The 22,340-nt window shown below is 40.9% G+C and overlaps 1 protein-coding gene across 1 annotated transcript; it reads left to right on the top strand.

The window, feature by feature from the left end:
* The first annotated feature begins 6 nt into the window (after window positions 1-6).
* prim2 (DNA primase subunit 2) lies at window positions 7-6,333 on the top strand. Its single transcript, XM_034551250.1, has 4 exons — window positions 7-3,222; window positions 3,470-3,552; window positions 4,874-4,942; window positions 5,996-6,333. The coding sequence occupies exons 1-4, from the start codon at window positions 3,129-3,131 to the stop codon at window positions 6,221-6,223; spliced, it is 474 nt and encodes a 157-aa protein (XP_034407141.1). The 5' UTR covers window positions 7-3,128; the 3' UTR covers window positions 6,224-6,333.
* The last annotated feature ends 16,007 nt before the right edge of the window (window positions 6,334-22,340 follow it).

Below are 22,340 nucleotides of genomic sequence, written 5' to 3'. Positions count from 1 at the left end.
TTAGCTCATCACATATCCATATTGCTGTCAGCTGATTGGTAATAGAAATACCAAAGATGTGTTTGAGATCATTTAGAAATGGTGCATTACATAGTTTTGGCACTAGAAAGTACTGACCTGTTTCTTTTTCAACTGTAAAACATACGACCAGTACACCTCTAAAAAATTAATTTGACAGCAGACATGGCGACCTATCATGGCAGAGGTGTTAGTGAAAACAATATCAATGGCTCTGTTCTATTAAAGTGTCTCGGTAAAGTTCACATTACACAGATGTCAAAGCTGCCAGATCGTTGTTCTTTTCACACACTTAAGACTAGCGTTCATCTTGTATCCAAGATGAACGCTCCAAACTACATTAAGTCACAAACACATGCAGGAAGTGACACGGGCGTAGTCATGCTGGTTGATGTTGTCGTCTGCCACTTGTTCCCATAATAGCCTGTTTCCACGCGTCTTTACGACTAACCTCTATGTAGATCAGCCACTGTGTTGTGTTTATTTATTTATCAGTCTAGGTGCAACAACAACAACAACTGCAAATGCAACATAGAGCAGGTAGGACTTATTGGCTGTAGATGCCCCGACGTATCCAGATTTTTACACATCTTGCATCTTTCAAAGCTTTTGTCGGGAAGCTCCAAAACCTGTGAGTGAGGGGAAATCCGGGCTGAAGTCATGTAGTGGGAACCAAGCCTGAACCGGAATAGTGTTCCAGTGAGCCAGCGTGCACAATACCAGGACACTGAAACAGAAGCAGCCAATTCAGCCATATAGGTCCAACTTATAAAACAGAAATGAATTTACTAATGACGCTAAGCTCTTTACTAGGTGGGATGCACAGTGAAACTTTTAGGGTTTGCAGCAGCTGTTTCAGGGACTGTGCCATTCTGATTTTCTGCATTTCCTTTTGGTTTAAAAAGTGACTCTTTTTTTTATTTTTTATAACTCCGTCCTTGTCGTCTTTCTGCAACATCAAACTTCTTAACTTGAGCACACGTGCAGTATTTTAGAGTCCCTCACCTTTTCATTGTTTTTGGGTTCTGAAAAAGCCTGCAGAGCAGATTAAAATTGGATGTATTTAATGGTATTACATATAAGAGGAATGGGAGCTGCAGGCACATCAGTCACTATGGACTGACTGAGCCTAAGAAGCCATGCCAAGTTTACACACATGCACACATGCACACACGTAATCCCTTTGATTGTGTCCTATTTCTCTGTCTCCATCGCCTCAGGTTTTTGTGAATGTGTCCTCGAGTGTGGGGGGATGTTACAGTGATGAAGCCCCATGAGCCAAGATGTGCACCAGACGAGAGGCGGCTCTGCTCCTTTAATGCAGTTTTGTGTTTAGACTCTCTCCACTGTGATTTTTCTGAATTCCCTCAGTTTGGAGGTCAGCTGTGTGTTATAGTATATCCAGGATTATCTGAAGTGTGGGCTGAAGTGTAGGAACACGGTGAAAATATATTTAGAGGGGTTGCATTCAATGCAACTAAAAATAGGAGTTGTGAACAAACTGCAAGCTGCATTGTACAACATCTGATTCTGAGGGGAATCTGAATACTGTTTTTGAGGACAAATGTCTTTAAAAAATGGCAAAACCTGCTAATGTCTAATCTATTTCTGGTTAATCTCAGTATGTAAGAAAGCGTTTGTCTGTAATCTGTTCATGTGAAATTATGTTTTTATTTTCCATTTTTAGCAAAACTGAAAAAAGTCAGACTACGTCAGCGTCACATTTGGTATTTCATTTCTTAGTATCACTTTTTTTCGACCACATAGGATCTTTTTATGTCCTAATTATTTCACATAGTACATATTAAACTCACTTTAGTGCCAGAGCAGTTCCAAGATCAGTTTTAATAGAGTAGGGGGGGTCTTAAATCAGGAAACAGCCTCTTGAACCCGCCGATGCTTCACATAATTAATATTTGATTTATTGTACTTCAAGTAGACTTTATGGATCCGTGAACTGCCACTGCAGCTTGTCACATTAGCAAGTTCAAGGGTTTTATTGCAACATTTATGTGTTATGATGGGAGCAGTGATTGTGTTCAACTGATGGAGCGCACTGTTTGTATTTTACTGTTTGATTTTTAGAGGAAGGGTCCCTGTAAATCCGTTTTAATGGTTGCACATGACCTCTGTACATATAAAAGAAGTCCACTGAAGATTGTGTCGTATGACCCCCATCAAAAAGTCTGAAGGGATTTTTGTTTTGGAACGACTTGGACAGAAGATGGTGTGACGGTTTGCAAATGCCTGGCACAAGTTTATTAATACAGTTCACTTGTGTCTTTGACTTTAAGGTTTGCTTTTTGAGAGATCATATAACTTTTTTTCTTAGCTATCAAATCAGTGACTCGCATAGTTTTGACTATAAGGCCGTTGGTTCTCAACCAAAAGTTCAGGCCCCCTCAAATGGGCCATCAAATATGGAGATGAAATGAGGAAAAATAACTACTTCTGAAATCTGTTCCATTTCTTTCCTCTAGTTTTTGCTTCTTTTATTCTTTTCCTTTTTAGACATTGAATAATGGACTCTTTGGGCTTGGGACAGTTAAAACTAAGTGAAATCCACCAGAGACACTTTGATGGAAAATATCTTTGCTGAAACTCGTTGGCATCTGAAAGGTGGCAAGTGACCTCAGCTTTACTGTAACTAGTAACTATAGCTGTTAAATAAAGAGTAAAATGTTCAACACTTTCCTTTGAGTAGTTGTACAGTATATGGTAGTTTAAAATGAAGAGTCTGAGTCTGAACAATAATAATCGAAGTGCTACACAATGCAGTAACGGGCCTAAATGTTTTTTTCTTTTTTTAGACATCCTCTTCATATTATATCAAAGTACTCTGCGGGACAAGGGTCAAAAGCAATTAGAGGGGAAAGAATATCCATAATTCAGCTATCTCAAGTGTGACGACGCCTCTACAGCAGGTTCCCTCTAATGGCTCAATATTTCATTAAGGAAAACTCCCTGTCAGAACTGACGTGATGTATGACGATGTCGCTTTGCACCCCAACCTTGTCCCTCTTACACTCTCATCCTCACTAATGCCTTTTGCCTTCTCTCTCTCTTGCTCTCTGTAGTTTGACAAAGCATATGCCTACAGCGTCCGCCACATGTTTGGCAAAGAAGGCAAGCGAACAGACTACACCCCCTACAGTTGCATGAAGGTGATTTTATCAAACCCACCCAGCCAAGGCGACCATCATGGTGAGTTGATGGCTGTTGGAAGAAGCCATTACCCACGTGATGAGCCACTCAACTGCCATTATCCAGCTTTCTAGTTAAAGTACTTTGCATGGAAACTGTAACTCAACTGATTGTGGGAATTGCTTGGAAACTCTAAATGCAGAGATTTTAATGGCCGGGTATTTTATCAAGTAACGTGCCAAAGTTAACTCTTACTCTCTATATATTCATTTGGTTTAATCCATTTTCCATCTTTTTTTGTTTGTAGGATGTCCTTTCCGTCACAGTGACCCAGAACTGCTAAAGCAGAAGCTTCAGTTCTACAAAGTGTCTCCCAGTGGGATCACTCAGGTGGGTGCCGTCCTCTCAACCCTCTAGCCACCACTGTCTGCTTATAACGGTGGAAATATAACTGGATTTTGTCAACTTGATTGTAAAAAAAAAAAAATGTTTTTGGGAGTATATCCTAAAGCATTTATTAGTTTCTGAAATGACCCAACACACCTGCATTGCTGAATTATCTCTTTAACCTAGCTTGCCTCCCACTTTGAAAACCTCTGGTTTAGAGAATACACATTATATTTCACAGGATAAGTGAAACTTGGACTCGCTGGTGGCGCTAGATGAAAGTCAGGATCACCAAAGAGATTATCAATGAATGGCTGGACAACATGTCATGGCACAGAAATGCATGTCTGAAAATGATTCTGATACTATTGTCACAGGACAGGATCTCTATTTCTGCGCTGAAATGTACAGTGTGATCAAGTGTCTCGTGGATGTTCAGCATGCTGGTTCTCTAATCCCCTAAGAACCATTGTGATATTTCACCAGTGTGATATTTCTCTCCTTTTGCATTAGAGGAAAAATAGCAAAAGTCATAACGCAGCTAGGGTTTTCACTTTTTTAATGCGATTTTGTGTGTGCATTTTTGCAAATGCTCCTGGTATTCCATTAAACAAAATAATAAAAACTAAGTACATCTCATCACTGATCTAAAACCAGCCCCAGTGTTGAGCATGCTTGTAGCAGTATCACGCTGCAGGCAGCCTTCAGGAATATAGGGAATAATGAAGGCAGATTCCACACAAGAGTGTCTCTTAGTGAGTGCCAAAGACCTTTGGATTGATATTATAGCAGGTGAGTTACCCTGAATACGTTGTTGCTTTTATTATAGTACAAGATTGTGAGAAGTCTTTAAAGTGCCGGGCTTCAGAATAGCTGCTCACATCTCTTTTTAGCTTTGTAGAGCTTAAGAAATCCAGAAAGGAAAAAATAGTAAATCCCAAAATTGTACGAGATGTACGATAAGGTGTAATCGCTGCCAAAGGTGATTCTACAAAGACTAATCGCGGCATGAATATTTAAAGCAGCCCAAATAAGCCTGTGATTTTGTTTTCATTGCATTTGCAAAGATCTCCCGAAGGATTTATTCACTATCATTATGATTCATGAGTGACGTTTGCGTATGTTGACCAAAAGCCAGTTAAACCATTTTGAACACACGGTCTCTCCTATTCCATCCATTTTGAATACAGGGCTGCAACAACGCAACATGTTGACATTATCGTCTGTAAATGCACAGTATCTCCGTATGTCAGTATCTACGGTTCAACAGTCTAGGGAAGAAAATAGTCCCAGTTTCTTCATATATTCTACCTTCTTGATGCAGATCCTGGAGCTGGTTAAAGGGATGCACTTTCAGCTGGCGTGCCAGAAGTACTTTGAGCTGACACACAATGTAAGTGCATATTTAATTTGAATCAGGGTTTAACTGGGGCTCCCTTTGTCAGAGACGGGGGTTTGGTCCTTACTTCTCCTGCAGGAAGTCTCAGGAGAGACCCAGAACTGTCTTCCTCCATCATCGGCTGGCTGTCATAGCCACTTAATTTTTATAGGTTTATTAAAGCATTTAGATCTTTTTAGTTCCCCATGGACACTTGTTTAATTTAATCTGTTTTAGTTTGGATGCTTGAGTCATCGTCCCTTTCAGTCACACTCACGGTCCTTGTTTTTGAGAAGCAGGGACTAAAAAAGAAACCAACGTCTTAAACTCAAAGTATATTTGCTTGTGACTTTTTAAATGCAGGACATTCAGCTGAGTTTGGCACACCCCTTTTTTTAGGGGAGGTGGATGAATCATTAGATTAACTTGTATGTATAGTATGTATGATATTTTAAATACAAGTTTAGTTTATCTATGTTGTGTATTATATCTATTGATCAACAACCCTTTAGGCCCTATGGAGAAACATTGTAATATTTTTTAATCCCAACATAATTGCCCTTAAAACACATTACAACTATTTTTAGAAACAAATTTTCAACAGAAAGAAACGGCAAAGTGAAATGACTCCTTACCAAACTTAATTTTGCAAATTTCATTTAAAACATTTACACACATTTAATGTGGAAACATCAATCACAATTGGACAATTTCTTTACAAAATGGTGGAAAATGCATTTTGAATAGCAGACGAAGAGCATTTAAACGAGCTTGAACGTGTTCATTGAGTCACAGGTTTTTACTCCTCGTGAGTGATTTAGACATTTTATTGCCTGAAAGGGCATTTCATCTTTTCACTGAATTAGAACGCTCATTTGGCCATGCTGTCTCATCATTGTTAATAAATTAGCAAAACCATTCCAAATCGTCCCCAATGAAGCAGATGTTACATGACCATCTCGTCAAAGATGACATAACATTGAATCAATCACTCAATCCGCTACCAGTCGGCCTCTTCTGTGAAAACTAATTCTGATTTTCCTTTTGTCCTGCCTCTCCTTTTTGCAGATTGAGGACACCACTTTTTCGCTTAATCACCCCAACCAGTATTTTATAGAGAGTCAGAAAGTGTTGGGAGGAGGCAAGGACATCAAGCGAGAGACGGACACTCCACATAGGTCGCAGGAAAGTTCGGCCACCAGAGGAACCAGTGCAGCTGGAGAGTCGGCAGCAAACGCCTCCCAGGGTCTGGAGGAGAAGACGGAGGAACTGGATTCCTTCTTTCAAGATGCCTGATTTAAATTTTTCTAGAGGACGGAGGTTAGGATTGGTACTTGTATAACTTTAGCTGAATCTTTACAAGCCACTGTACTGTATGTTAAGAATTAAAGTTGCTTTATCATTCATTGTCATTTCTCCATAATTTGTTGTCGGACTTTAAGTTGACCTCGACTGGACCTAATTCAAACTTCCCTGTCAGACCAAAGCAGCTTTCTTACGTACAATATAGTCCGTTATGTCGGTGACGCAGCATCATTCGTTCTTCGGTGTAAGCAGACTATTAAAAGTTGTCTATGTTCATCCTTTTTTTTTCTCACCACACTGGTCTGAAGTCAGATGGCGTATATCCAGTCTTTCCGTGCACAGTGTTTTTGGCAGGGATGTGGTTGCTGGGTGGGGTGATGACTACAACATTACCCAGCTGTCTCAGAAACAATGACATTGTATTTGCTGGCAGGAGGATGGATGAATTGTGGCAGGAGGATGCTTGAAAATAAACTCTTTCCACAGTTGTATTATGCCACCTTGGAATGTTGCCTTATCGTGCACAATGCAGTTTATTCAAAGCATACATGGTCAGGAGATATTTCCCTTCTCCTCTAAAACTTCTAATTTGTGGAACATGTTGGCTGTCAGTCAGGAACTACTAGTGTGGCAACACCGACTGCTCCTCTAATCTTTGTTCTTTAGGAGGTACAGTTGTGCTTCTTATTGTGTATTTTTAACTTTTAGATCCAATTAGAGGCCCAGAACAGACAGCCTGGAATTACATGAATATAAATGTTTTCCAGTAGACCAAGGGAAATATTTAATGTAAACCTCTGTCTGTAATTTAATGATTGTGAATTTTAAATCAAAGTTGACCTCCATGAGGTGCTGAATGTAAAATGTTTTAAAAAATCTATAAAAATCACAGCACTTATGAACATTTGTTCTGCAGTTCCAATTTTGAAGACTTTGACACTCGCACCAGGGTTCATCACTGTCGGCCTGCACTAGAGCTGCACATAGCTGGAATTAAATTAGGTCTTAAAATCCATGCACGGTGCTTGACACAAAGAGGATTTATCCAGTATAATAAGGCAACTGGATAACAGTGTGCTGCTGTCAGCGAGACACCCTTGATGTTTAATATTTGGTTGTGCACGATTACGTTTGACAAAGCTGCCGCTTTCTTAGATTGTGGACAGGCAGTTGACTAGGACAGTGTTTATCTCCTCTGAATGGAGTCACAATCATTAGTCATCAACTTACTTACTTACTCGTAGTGCGACTAGTTTGCTGCCAGTGCTCATTAGCTGACATACAGGGAGCATCTGTATGCAGAGATGTGCCAGGAGCTGGATTGAAGCTCTGATTGTGTTGCAATCTGGAGATGATAAATCCTGCAAACATATCCATCCTCAAGTTTGTTTGCATAACATCCATACATGAGTAATATCAATTAAAATACAAAACAAAGCACAACTTTACTGTGTAAATGTGTAATAGCTGTGACCACATGTGCATTTACACAACCTTGCAGACTGTTGATGTTGTTAAATGAAACCTCCCACAACAAACGGTTATGAAAGTGTTGGGAGGCGGGGCAATCCTTCATGACCTTGCACCACTACTGTATTTTCACAGCACAGGCCTCAGGCCGACGCCTTGAGGATGCACGCAGTACGATTCATCCTCATGATGGAGACATGACCCTCTCCACCTGGGAGGCTGTTGGATGCTGGAGGAAGGCACACTGCAAATATTGCTCCATGCAAATAAATACAGGCAGATGGAATCATCTCAGCAACGACCCAGACACTGGAGACATTCTCTGCAACAAAACAACACAAAACAGCAAAGTGAAGACATGATTTATGGTTTTGGCTGCATACATTGCTGCAAGACTACTGAGTGTGTGTCCTGGAGTGTGTTGTGGAGACTTGCTCATTTAGCTAGCGTTAGGGACTTGCTTGCTGTTTGTTTGCACCGCTCCGGTTTAAATTAACAAACTATAGCTTTGCGCTGACTGTTTTATTTTTTGGGAAAATGTCCCACGTGATTGTTATTTTTAAGCAGCAATATAATTTACTGATTTAGCATGTTAGCACTTAGTTTAGCTAACATTAGCTCCAAATGATATTATCCCGTTGAGACCGAAGTCTCCATTCTGCCCTCTTAAATGCTGCAAAACCATTCTGACTTCTGTTTCCATCTTTAAGCAACATTAGTACATAGAATAGAATATTCAGTTATTTTTGTCACAGCATGCATATTTAAAGCCTGTTGATGGTTGACCTGAAACCCAATATGGCTGCGGCCAACAGTATAAACGGACATTTTGGCGTAAACTCTTTCTGTGCTTTGTGACATCAGCTGCAAACAATCCCACCACGCATAAACACACAGCATCACACACACGCACTGTGACCTCCGTGCCCACATTTCTGCCTCCAAGGGCGAACAACTGTTGCCTCCAAAAAGGTATGGGGATTTCTTTTGTTGGAGAAAGAGTGAGCTTTGATAGCTGCACGCCCAACACCAGATGGCGCTGTTCTAAAGAAGCCATTAAAGGCTGGTGTTTATTTCAGACAGAATAATGACAAACTGAACTTTGTCTACTTCATAGAATGTTTGCAACTTTTCAAATCAAATCTCATCCCTATACACATATTGCTTTGTAGTGTGTGCAAATGTGTCTTTGTGCCTGATTGCTGCTTGGGACGGCAGAACTGGCCCTTCTGCACTTGAAGCTCTGGACTCGAAACCCATATGCGCATGTGTTTTTCATGATGCATGGGTGTACATGTCTCCATAGCTAGCTAGCTAAACAAGGACTGATATTGTACGACTCCTGTGGATTATTTAACTCCAGTACGGTATAGCACTTTACCGCTTTACAACCGTCAGATTGAAGAAAACAGGTGCGAGGGAGACTCCAGTCTGAGGAACCATTACAATGCTCATCACTATTTTAAAGGCACTTCAGCCATTATTCAAGACAAACATTTGGATTGCATGTACAATTTTTACAAGGATTAGGTGGCTCAACAGATGACAAGAGCACCTTTCGTTGCATGGTCATGAGTTGGCTATTTGATGTCCTTCGGTGGTCTTGTATGTTGGTTTATATCGAGTAAGATGTGCCGTCAGATCTTCATTGTGTGATTCCTTTTTAGATGGCATTGTTTGGCTGGAATTTGGTCATCTCTGCTCATGTTGTTACACAAGTCCTGTTAAATCTCAGTGTCTCCCCTTTCTCACTCGCGCTCAGTTGTGAGAGTATGGTTCAATGTGATTTGGACCGCATCATCAGATTTTCTTGTGTGAATATTGTGTGGCCCTACAAAAACCTTGCATACCAAAATGGCCACTGTTTGCCAGTAGTATCGAACACTCCCCATTGACTCCATTGTACATTTCTATTCGCAGCAGGATGTTTCTCTCTCTTTGTCCTAATATAATTTCACCCAGAGGACGATAATTTGATTTGTTATTCAATATGCCTAACCAGAAGCAGTTCTGGTTAATTTGGGCATTTGTGTGCATTTTGTTTTCTGCCTATATTTAGGGATCAGATAACATCCCATAACGCATACTTGTACATCTCGCCCTCCGGCTTTATACAAACGGGAGCAATTTATTTGATAAATGTCTCATTCCTCATTTCAGATCTCATAAAAGGTTGTGCAGTCATGATGAAGTATTAACTTTTCAGTGAGAGGAAGAGCAGATTATGTTGGGTCTTTAGTGGATTCTTGTCAAATTAGCTGCACTGCAGTCAAACTTTATCCTCACTGAGTCTGTGGCACACTTTTGGGAAATATTTTTTCTTTTCGAGGTACTAAAACGTTCGGGGAGATCTGCAGCAAAGTCCGATGGAGGTTAAATTAGTTACAACATTTAGAAGTGACAACGGCTTGATGTTTCTTCCTGGCATTTTGAGGAATAAACGTAACACTGACCAACCTCAAATAACTATTCAGAATGAAAATGTTAACTACAACTCCAAAATGTTTGTGTGTTTTTTAAATTTTATTTAGGCTATGTGATTCACTGTCAACAACATGTGTATTTAAAGATAATGGCAAGGGGGTGACATTTAGAAATGTCACCCATTGGGATGTATTAAACACACAGTGCTCGGGTGTTTACTTTGCTGCCAAAGAAAGGGAGGGCAAAAACTATTTACCGTGAAAAACATTGCTCATATCTGCTAACGACAGCCTGGGGATTGTGTTTGGAATAGTTATGTTCAATTAAAATATGGCTCTGTCTGATGCACTACATGACCAATCAGATAAGTATTTCTCACTTCTACAATTTCAGTTTTCTGAGCACTCAGAAATTGTGACAGGTGAAAAATAAGTTATCAAGGCAGATTTACTTTGCAGATGGGAGAGTGGTGTAATGATGTTGCGTCAAGTTGCAAGACTTAATATAATCTTCATCATCAAAGTATATTTTTCTTTGTTTCCACGATTAAGAACCTTTGATTGCCGTTTATATGCAATTTCCTCTTTTTAATTACATTCAACCAAAGCGAAATGATGGAATTTCATTTTGTCACGAACATCTGAAATCCATTATTTAAAAGCTTGTAGATGCATTAAAGAAGTGAAGACAGGTTTACAGGATTCAAGTTGGTGACTTATTTTCTTCCATTCATTATCTGACTAATACACCATAATTGGCATCTAAATGCATGGCTTGTTGTTGTATAAAATGAACCAAATGAAAAGTCAAGCGTTTATTTACTTTTTGTTGTTGCTGGGAGGAGACAGTGATGCATATTTATTCTGAAAAATAAATGTAGCTGAAAAGGCTCACTATAAATAGGTGTTTTCATAGAAACGCCTGAGCCCCTGTGTCCTTCCTAAAAGGGGATTACGTATGTGGAGGATGCACCTGTTGACATCATTCCATTGGTCTAAATCTGGAGACCCATGAGTGTCCATTACTGTCTCCTGATGGCGTTTGGTATTGATTGTAACAGCAGATGGAAGCATCAGTTACACTCCCATCAGCATTCTCATCTGATTCATGTGAAACTTATTTTTATAAGTGTGATGTTGGTCTCTTCATGATGAAAATAAAAACTAGCCGTGTTGTCAGACATTTATCAAAAAGTGCTCTCTCCAAACACAAAGCTAGCCAGGACATGTGACAACCCTGTTGATTGTAAAATTGGAGGCGAACGTCCTGCAGCTGTATGTAAACTCCTCATTCCTGCCCCGGGCGTTGTCTCATTAACCTGACAGATGTGTGAACCGCTGCTCATGTGATTAACTTTGCTCACAAACTGTATACTCTTTCTAAGCTTCACCCGCAGCCATGCTGTTGCTCCGTGTTAGACTCCATGTTGGACAAAAACTGTGGAACAGGAGAATTAGTTGCTTAAAATAACCCTGCTTTGCTTTGATCACTGCGTCACAAACATGCAAGTGGTTTTTTGTACCCTTCTTCACGTTGTTGTGGATCAATCTGCTTAGTAAACACTGACCATCTATTTGATCCCCTGTATTTTGCCTGACAGAGAAGGGAGCTTATGTTTTAATATTACTCTCTGCAGTTCTTTTTCCCAAGTTCTTTTAGCTTTGATGACAACATTTAATGAGATTACACTTTTTTATATCCACATTTGACTTGAAAATGCACTCATCTGGCTGTATTTGTCTTGCTTATATTACCATAAACTGTTATTGTTTCAAGCGCGCGTATGTGTGTGTGTGTGTGTGTGTGTGTGTGTGTGTGTGTGTGTGTGTGTGTGTCATCATGACAAGTTATGGTCCTGGAGGCTCTTACTGTAGCAGGAACTTACTACCACAGAAGTGGCTCCTTGAGTACTTTGCCAAGCGTTTATATGTCTGTGGAGAGATCTCGTCACCTCCATTGTGAATTAACAGTGCAAGATCCAGTCCGGACATTTAAATGATATTGTAAATGATGTTGAATGTGAAACCTTCATCAACATGAAGGTTGTGTATGAAGCTGGGTGTGGATCCAGGCCTAGCTGGTTATCTCTGTTTGCAGTCTTTGTGCTGAATTAAGGGAACTGGATACTGGCTATATATATATATATATATATATATATATACAGCCAGTATATATATATATATATATATATATATATATATATATATATATAGTAACCGGTTCACTTATATATGTGTATATATATACAGTATATGGTCATATATCAGAGTAACAGACTCAAATTTGGAATGTTTTTTTGATGTTGAACGGCAGCTCGACAGAAAAACACTTCTCACTTCCTCTCACTACCAGTTAAGTGGATTCAGTCACACATATTAAAAACAAATGTGCATCAGAGTGTGACACTTCAAAGGGGAAGTGGATAGCAAACCCCCTTGTTAATGGAGGGAATTGTGGAAGCAGGGACTGTGGGATGTTTGGGGGACATAATAGCTCTGACAATCAACCAGCTGACTGCCCGTCCTTTATCCCTGCAGGGAGTGTCGGAGGAGACGGAGCGCTGGTGCTTGTTGACGCTTCATGAGTTGACACGGAGTTAGGTCGGTGTCAGCTCTGTACAGACGGGAGATAAGAGTTGGAAAGATGGGAGTGTTGAGGAACCCGAGTGGAGAGCAATCCCCTGGACGTTGATAGATTGATGAGCCAGAGCTCACAGCAGTCCACCAGATTGCCCCCTTGAGATTGGTGGATATGAAAGAAGTTTCTTCCTCCCATCTTATGTTCAATGTTGACACCCTCCTTACCAAGAGGTACGTCTTGGTAAGTTCTAGATAGAAGGCTGTGACAGTGCATTTGGGTCTCACACAATCCATTGTAATTTAAAGCCAACATAAGATAAATAACATCCCTGATGTCTTCTTTTATTAGAGCTCATACGTTGCCATTCCTACAATCAGAGCGTGGCAAAAAGAATATCGTACAAATAAATGTAAATCTTTTGTTTGAACGCATTGTTCCAAAGTTCTCTCCTTTTGTGCCTTTTGAAATCACTGAGAACAAACCTATCTTTTTTGGGCACTTCAAGTTGACACACATTATTTCCTCCATTAAATCACACCTGTCATGGAACATTTATTAAAAAGAAATATAATTTTTAAAATGATCCAGGGAGGGTGGAGGAGAACAGGGAGCTCACCTCTCTCTCACAGCTGCATTGGTTAATCTCTTCTTGTGGTACCTAGCTTCAGCACCCTCAGGGAGCTGTGTGTGTGTGTGTGTGCGTGTGTGTGTGTGTGTGTGTGTGTGTGTGACGTGCATTTTTCATCTTCACAGGTTTTCCAGCAGCACTTACTGTAGAGAACTGCAGTTTTCTTGAGCCCCATAATTGCTCACGTGTGTACATTTGAGCCAGGAACTACAGAGCGAGCTGCAAAGATGTACATCAGTGTGTCCCCACAGCATAATGTCAACACCTCACAGAGTTTACATGTATACACACTGACTGATGACTCATTAGTTGTTGTAATTGTGTTTCATTTCGGGTTGGCCTCGAGCAACCAAATCTATTTTGGCCTCAGCGTTTATACAGAAAAGGAACATTTGTACAAGTCAATCAAATCAAGCAATAAGTCTGCAAAAGTATCTGCATTTGAATATAATAATCTAGTAATTAGATTTAAATGAAAACATATTTCATTTTAAAGGCCTATTAACATTTTCTTTCCCATTCACACAACATGTCAGAGACTCATTTTCCATCGGCGCCTTTTAGTCAACCCTAAAAATGATGCAGACTACTTTCACTTTAGACAAAGCCTCAAACAGCCCCAAGGGTCGCCACACTGACACGGGGAGGTCAATGTACGCGAGTAATCAACAGCTCACTGCAGCAGCCCTTCCAGCATTTTACCAAAGAAACTAGGAAGCAGTGGAGTAATTATTCAGACGTGTTAAATGTTTAATGAGTTAGATGTGCAACAAGAGAAAATGCATAGGAAAACAACTCAAATAAAATGAGCCGAGTAAAAGAAAATATATCAAGATCTGATTGATTTTCTCAACTGATTGGAGGTTAAAGAGAGAAAAAAAGCTTAAACTATACATTATTATTATAAATAATTAACTAACAATATTATTTATTGGCTTCATAGGCAAAAGCATCGCTTATGAATGATGTCCAATGCAACGGATAGTGGCCTCGACCTGCATGTGTAATAAGTGAAGTGTAAAGTGCACGTTAGCATCCTCTTGTCACTTGTACTCACACATTCAATGTGGCAGAGTTGACACATTAACTCTCTTTTGAAAATAGCTGAAGCAGTGGATGGTTATCCGGCATGCTGCGTGTTGGGCTGTAGTATGTTAGAGTGCCCGTTAGCTGCTGACTGTCAGTCATTGTGAAACACATTGAGTGTCCTTTGCAGAGATGTGACACGTCTGAGTGGTTTCTCTTGTTCTGCTGTAAAGAGTTCCCTATAGAAAGTGCAGACTCTTGTCATATACTCTTCATTAAAGTACCTACCCAAGGACAAAAAGACTCAAACATGACCTTGACTGACAATCAACAGCTGAATCAATATCTCACTGTTTTCCGAGTGGGCTAGACGGATCACCTTGCCCTCTGAGCAATAGTTGCCGTTGGTCTTTTTGTCATCCAGATCGAAATTCAACGACTGTGAAAAGAAATACAATCTAGGCAAAACAAAAAGGCTTCATTGGGGACATCCGTGACTCTCGATCTTGACAGCTACATCACAATCTCGCCCGTCGGAGGCATTTATCCGAGCATCTTACACTGTGACTCGTGGGGGCACAGCCGGAAAAGAGCTGAAACACAGAAAAATACCTGCGGTGCCGACAATCTATGTAGTTTGTAAGCTGATTGGATTCCATGGTTGGACAAGCTCACCGGAAATAATAACACACATTTGATTTATATTGTTAAACAGTATGAAAGAAGATCAAATGGTTGTACACTGAGGCAATAACAAGCAATAGTGAATGAGAGTGAAAAGCATACCGAATGTGAGAAGATCTGTTAAACTACAGCTAATTTTCACTCTTGGCATGGTGCATTGTTAATAAAGTAATGACAATATAAAAACAATATGCAAATAAAATGAAATAATTACAGATGTCACATACACATTTGAACTTTTAGGATTTTAGACCAGGGCTTTTTTTTATCGAGTAGTTTAGAAATATATGACGCTTCCTCTATCAACAAGTACTGTTTTATGCTGTGCCAAATTAAACTACTTCAAATAGACAAGCGGTAATGAGTCACACACTGTTCAGATGAAGGCCTTTTGATTACACTATCATTTTGATAAATAAGGAGTTAAATACAGAGAATCATTGAAACTAATAATATAATTAAGTATACTGAGAGGGATTTTTGTTTTAATCTATGTTAGAGACATAATTGACACGTTATGGACAGCATCACATAAATTACCTTTGGTATTGGGTGAGGGCACATAAACAGACTATACTGTATATAGCACTATACCACACAAACTCCTGGTATCACATATACATTTATGTCTGATTCTGTTTAGCTTTAATGGAAAATATGCATAAACTATGGATTGTCTGCCATCATTAGCAATAATACTGTTGCATACAACGACCTTATCCGGTTTACTTCTGTTTTTTGTGGTCTACAGAGGCTCAGTTGCCAAGAAAATATTATGTTTATTTATAAATAGCTGTTTGTAATCTGAATATGGAGATGTATTTAGCAGCTTGTATCTGCATTATGCATAGAAACACTCAATGGGAAGAGACTCAGACTCCACTGTGTGTTTGAAGACATTATACAGAGAGAATTGGTTTACATTTCCTTGAGAGAGACTTATGGAAACTCACACCTTGAGCCCAAATGGTTATGATAATAGCTTTCAATGTTGGGAATATGTTACTTCATGGGGGACATTTCCTTATAAAACAGGCCGTGTCATCTTGTTCCAAGGAAAGCTGCTTCCTGCAAAACGTTTCCCACAATGTTAGGAACCTAAACAAATCTTGTAGTGTCAAACCAGCTCTATTTTTGTGATGATGTTTTATGTACTAGACATCATCAGTAGAAAACAATTAGCCCATGTTCACTCGCTGCTTAGTTTCTCCACATGTACAAAGCAACAAAACATGTCAAATGTCATCTCCTCTCCAAAAATAGCTCTATTGAGCTGGAGGAGGCCGGCTTTTATGCAAAAAGATCAGATACGGTGGCGTAATCTGTCGACGGTAGCATTCGACTTCTACAAAACTGCAGCTCAAGCTAGACGTCCTCACCTTCTTTCACCTGGCTCCGATCCCAGCCTGATGTCGCAAGGGGAACAACATGAAAATCATCAAAACGCGTTCAAGGACTCTGACTCTGCACACCGCTACATCACAAGCGCTCCGCCGATGGAGAGGCCCTTTTAGATTCGGGTGATTATAAACCCTCATTTTTTATTCTGGCTCATCAAGCAGCTGTCTAAACAGAGCTGAGTTTGCTCAGGTACCCGTCCCTGTCTGGGGGAAACGCTGTGTGTTAGAGTTATATCCATGCACTGTTTTGCATGATTGAACATTTCTTGGGACTCGCCTAGATGCTGACCCACTTTGGTGTCTTTGTGTTTCAAATATTTAGATGAAGTGTTATTGAGGAAGAGAAAAGCCACGCTGTCTGACAGGCTGTGTCGAGTGTGTGTCATCGAGCAAATTAATTAAACAAATGCCAGAATCAGGGGTGGAGGTTTTGATGAAAGGAGTTCTCCCCTTTCCACCCAAAAAGATAAACAATGCATGATCTTCCGCATCAGATCTGATTCGTTGGCCCTGCAACAGTTGCGAGAGGATGAGATGTGCCTGGTTTACGAGGCTATTGATTTATTGTCTTGCATGTCAAATATGAACAAACACGTTCAGGAAAGAAGACATTCATGAACATTTATTTTAACAGTATATCCTAGTATTGCCTCTATCACAAGTATTAATCACTGCGACCCACAGAGCTGCTGCATCGGCCCCGTTCATTACATATGAGCTGTGTCTGGCTGCTGAGCTGTATTCCAGCGGCACGGGCGGGTTGGGCTCGTAAAGTAGCTGTGACAGTTGGCCAGAGCGCCAGCAGTGGGCTCGACTTGCTTAATGAACTAACATGTTCACGTTGGCAGCACTAAGTGAACCATTTATTAGTGAGCTGGGAACAGACACAGGCTGCACTCAGGTTGGTAATGACAGCAGCCGCCGGATGACAACACGATTTAAACAAAAAAGAAGATATTTCATATGTTGAGTGATTTTACTTGAGGCCACAACATCGTCCAACATGCAAACTATGATTATTATAAAACTGAACAGAAGCTAAAAACACATTTCTGACGGCATGGACTGTCACCTGGTCTAGATTCTGGTTGAAATTAAAGTTTGCTAACCCTTTTACATGTCGAAAAATAGCATAAGTAATACATGTTGTTGTGCACCAGGAATGCAACTCATAACACTCAACAACCTAAAACACAGTGAAAGAAAAAAAAGAACAAAGAGTAAATAAATAGTTTGATATTTAGAGAAAATTATAATATGGCAATATTTATTTTTGTTGTCATTAGATGAAAAGATTGATACCATATATGCTAAATATGAAGCTAGATTCAGGAGACAGTTAACTTAGTTTAGCAGAAAGGCAGCTTAGCTCCAACAAAATTACAAATCTGCATATGAGCACCTCTATATCTCATTTGTTTTATCCATACAAGTGCAACAATTACAACAATTTGTGGTTTTATGGAAGGCTACTGTATGTGATGCACTATTTCTTGACTATTCTAGATGCTAAGCTAACGGTCTCCTAGCAGCAATGTTATAGTATTTTTACATTTTCTTTTACAGTTTAGGTTTAGCTTGTTTTTTCGTTAGTTTCAGATTCTCAGAAAAGTTTAGTTTTAGTATATTTCAATTTAGAGTGTATATATATATATATATATATATATATATATATATATATATATATATATATGTGTGTACAGTATATGTGTGTATATATACATATACTGTATATATACATATATATATATATATATATATATAGTTTGTTTGTTTTTGTTAAGGCCAGCTGTCCCAACAGGATGTTACTACATACATGTTATAAAACACATAGTTGGAGAACTGTGTAGGAATGGCTCTAATGTTTAAATCTTTTATTTTGGGAATCAACTTCACTACCACCCACATAAGAGAACGTGTCACCTGCAATGTCACCCTGACCTCGTGCTAACCTTAGACCTGAGCTCAATAGCTGGGTTAAATGGCATTTGATCTACTACAATATTTAAATTATGTTCTTGTTCATCTACTGGAATGTCTCAAAGTCTCATTTCACGAGAGTTAATGGAAATTCATGCTGCCTCCTTTTTTCGGTAGTGATATATTACAGCTCATAAACTAAAAATGCTGTAAATTTATGTTCATTTTTTATTTTATGTTTCACTAGTTAGTTTTCGTCTTTCTGAAAGGATCGTTTTGGATTTAGTTTCAGACAATATATGTCACTGGTCTTAGTTTACGATAATAGCCCTGCCTCGCAGTAACTTCCTATTTAAAGGTCAGATACGAGAGTGGTATCAATCTGCTCATCTAACTCTTATAGCAAGAAAGCAAATCAGTCAAACATGTCAAACTATTCATTTCAGTCTATATAATAATCTGTAGTACTATTCATTTATGTGAATTGATTCTGAGGATGTGTGACAAATGACAGTCTGTCCTTGGTGTGCAGTAGTTTGTGTATGCAGCGTGTCTTTGAGCCCCTGACATTTTTGGCTGTGTGTGCATCCAATGCAGTACAGTAATTCCCTCTGACCCATTGGCTGTCTCTTTATGAATCACAAGTTGTAATCTGTCAACACGCGTCTGACATCCAGGGTGGCGTTCTGTATGTAGATGGAGCTTTCACCCAGACACAATCAGCTTGTCCTTGTGAGCGAGATGGGAGAAGATGGACCTCCTCACTCACCTCAACCTTTTCAATTGAGCTGTTATCACCTCGTTAAGAATGAAGAGGTGCAATTATTTGAGAAAATAAGGCACGAAGCATGAGTTAGCAGCCATCATTTATTTGTTCACACAGCGTGTTGCATATCTTAGGATGTCTCTCTCCGTCTCTCCCACTTTATTGAATTTGTTTCTACAAGCCAACATCGTACACACTATGCCTGTCTGTATATCCATTACTTAACGTAAAATTAAAGATAACATACCTCCACTGAAACTGTCTTGAACAAAGTGTTTGCACATTATCCTTACAATTCACATTAGTACATTCTTAAAATAAGATCAATATTATTTACAGTAACAAGAGTAACCATGGCCCTTGCTAAGGCATAAGTGCAGCACTGAAAGCCTTTGAGGTATAAAGCTGGTACAGTTTGCACAGTGGTGAAGTTCCACTGAGGTCATGTGATCACTCAGGTGCCTCAGACGTAGAGAGGCTGATGCTTTGTCTAGATATGGGGCATTGGGGTTTGGAGAAGAGCCTGGTAGTTCAACAGTCCAACAGAATACAGTTACGAGGCTGACTCAGGCAGATCATACAGGTATTCTCTATGTGTTCCTCTGCATTTATTCTGTCTCCACTTCCTCTTTAAGCGTCTCCCCACTGAGGTATTGTCCAATCATGCCACCTAAGCCGTAATTAACCTTTTGGAACTTCTTGTGGGTCCCCATGTGCAGTCCGGAGGCCTGCAGAGGACTCTGACGGCGGTCTCATCTGATCCCACTAACACAAAAGGGCACTGCATTCACTCTGTCCGTGCGTGTGCGTTCTCTCAGCAACACTCTGACAAATTAACTAGAAACATTACTTTTATACAAAATGTTAAGTATTACATGTCATGTGATGAGATGAACAGCAGCTGGTATTTGTGATGTACATTTTACTGCTTCTGTGGCGCTGACACTCTTCTCCAAGTAGATTGAGCATTACATTACAGCGCCTCCCTTTCCAAGCATGTCGTAGAACTACGGTGGCCTACAGGTAGGGATGGGTATCTTTAAGATTTTAGTACAACCAGGGGCTACTCGGTCAATCAATACTCGGTTCTACTACAAAGTCACTAAAGTCTGAATTAAGTATCACCTTGGTTTTACATGCACACAGATGTATTGATATTCTGTACACATGACATCTATTGCTTCTGTCTATCCGGGGTGAGGGATCCTCCTCTGTTGCTCTCCTGAAGGTTTCTTACCTTTTTTTCCACTGTGAAAGTTTTTTTTTCTATTTCTTCTGAGTTTTTCCTGATCCGATGTGAGGTCCTGAGACAGGGATGTCGTATGTGTACAGATTGTAAAGCCCTCTGAGGCAAATTCGTAATTTGTTATATTGGGCTATATAAAATAAACTGAATTGAAACTGAATTGAATAAAGTATTGGCTTTTTACTTGCCAATATTGCATTACACATACAGTGACAAGCGTAGTTGGCTTCACCACAATAATTTGGTTGGGCCAGATTGTGTGAGGGCTGCTCAGGGTACTCTTATCCAAATGTTTATGTCTATTTTGTTAATTCATCAGTATACATGTTTCACTCTCCTACTTTAGGGGAATACATCTGTATTCATATTGCCCATTTTCACAGCACACTAGTTATTTGTATACATTGTTTTATTTATATCTGTTAGGATCCCTGTCTGATTCTACAGTCTCCACCTCCGGTTTCCGCCCACTACCACGCCCCTCTCCTTTGGCTCAGCTGGGGCTCGTTGCCCTAAGTGCTACCAGCTGTTTTAAGGACCATGGCATTCCCTGGCGGGTTGTCAGATCATTCCGGTCACCAGTCTGGTTCCTTACCGTGTGTTGGGAACACCAGGTTTTGCCAGTTGTTGGAGAATCAGCTCTTCATCAAGGCGGAGAAGTGCGAGTTCAACGTCACCTCTGTGCAGTTCCTGGGCGTCTTCATAGAGGAGGGTCAGGTGAAAAAGGACCCCGAGAAGGTGAAGGCAGTGACTGAGTGGCCGGTACCCGCCTCAAGAAAGAAGCTCCAGCAGTTTCTGGGGTTCGCTAACTTTTACCGCCGGTTCATTCAGGACTACAGCCGAGCGGCAGAACCGCTGACACGGCTCACCTCCTCCAAGGTGCGTTTTTTATGGTCCCCTGAGGCTGACAGGGCTTTTCAGTCCCTCCAAGGAGCGGTTCGTCTCGGCTCCAATCCTGGTTCACCCGGACGAGACTCGCTAGTTTGTTGTTGAGGTGGACGCCTCTGACACCGGCGTCGGAGCTGTACTCTCCCAGCGGTCAGCTGCCGACTCCAAGCTTCATCCCTGTGCTTTTTTCTCTCTTAGACTTTCCCCGGCGGAGAGAAACTATGACATTGGCAACCGTGAGCTGTTGGCCGTCAAGCTGGCCATGGAGGAGTGGAGGCACTGGCTGGAGGGATCAGTGATCCCCTTTGTCGTCTGGACTGACCACCGGATTCTGGAGTATATCCATACGGCTAGGCGCCTCAATTCCCACCAGGCCCGCTGGGCTTTGTTCTTCACATGTTTTAACTTCACCATCACCTTTCGGCCAGGGCACAAGAATACCAAGCCGGACGCACTTTCCCGTCAGTTTGCCCCGGTGGAGGGAGATTCTCCTCCCGACACCATCTTACCTGCCTCGTGCATGCTTGGTGCTGTTTCCTGGGAGATCGAGAGAGTGGTACGTGAGGCCCAGCAGACCCAACCTGACCCCGGAGGGGGCCCCCCGAATCGCCTGGTTGTCCCTTTAGCTGTCCGCTCTCGAGTCCTGCGGTGGGCCCACGAATCCCGTCTCTCTGGCCACCCCGGCATCCACCGGACAATAAGCTGGCTCCGCCGCTCCTTTTGGTGGTCGTCTCTCGAGGCGGATACTCGCTCATTTGTGCTGGCCTGCTCTACGTGCGCCCGCAACAAGGCTTCACACCGACCCCCCGTGGGGTTACTACGACCACTCCCTGTGCCTCAACGCCCGTGGTCTCATATCGCAGTGGACTTTGTCACTGGTCTCCCCCCGTCAGACAACAACACTGTCATTCTAATGGTGGTGGACCGGTTTTCGAAGGCCGCCCATTTCATTCCCCTGCTCAAGCTTCCATCAGCCTGTGAAACCGCCGACTTGCTGGTTCTACATGTGGTTAGGCTTCATGGGATCCCTGCGGACATAGTTTCGGACCGTGGGCCGCAGTTCTCTTCCCAGTTGT

The sequence above is a fragment of the Cyclopterus lumpus genome, chromosome 15 (assembly GCF_009769545.1).
Source record: "Cyclopterus lumpus isolate fCycLum1 chromosome 15, fCycLum1.pri, whole genome shotgun sequence".
Taxonomy (NCBI): domain Eukaryota; kingdom Metazoa; phylum Chordata; class Actinopteri; order Perciformes; family Cyclopteridae; genus Cyclopterus; species Cyclopterus lumpus.
The sequence above is the reverse complement of the archived record's forward strand: the minus strand, read 5'-3'. Positions and strand labels throughout refer to the sequence as shown.

Coding starts and splice junctions, on each gene's coding strand:
- prim2 (XM_034551250.1), top strand. CDS start 3,129: ATGTTTGGCAAAGAAGGCAAGCGAACAGACTACACCCCCTACAGTTGC. Junction 3,223..3,469: donor CAGCCAAGGCGACCATCATG/GTGAGTTGATGG, acceptor TTTTGTTTGTAG/GATGTCCTTTCCGTCACAGT. Junction 4,943..5,995: donor ACTTTGAGCTGACACACAAT/GTAAGTGCATAT, acceptor TCCTTTTTGCAG/ATTGAGGACACCACTTTTTC.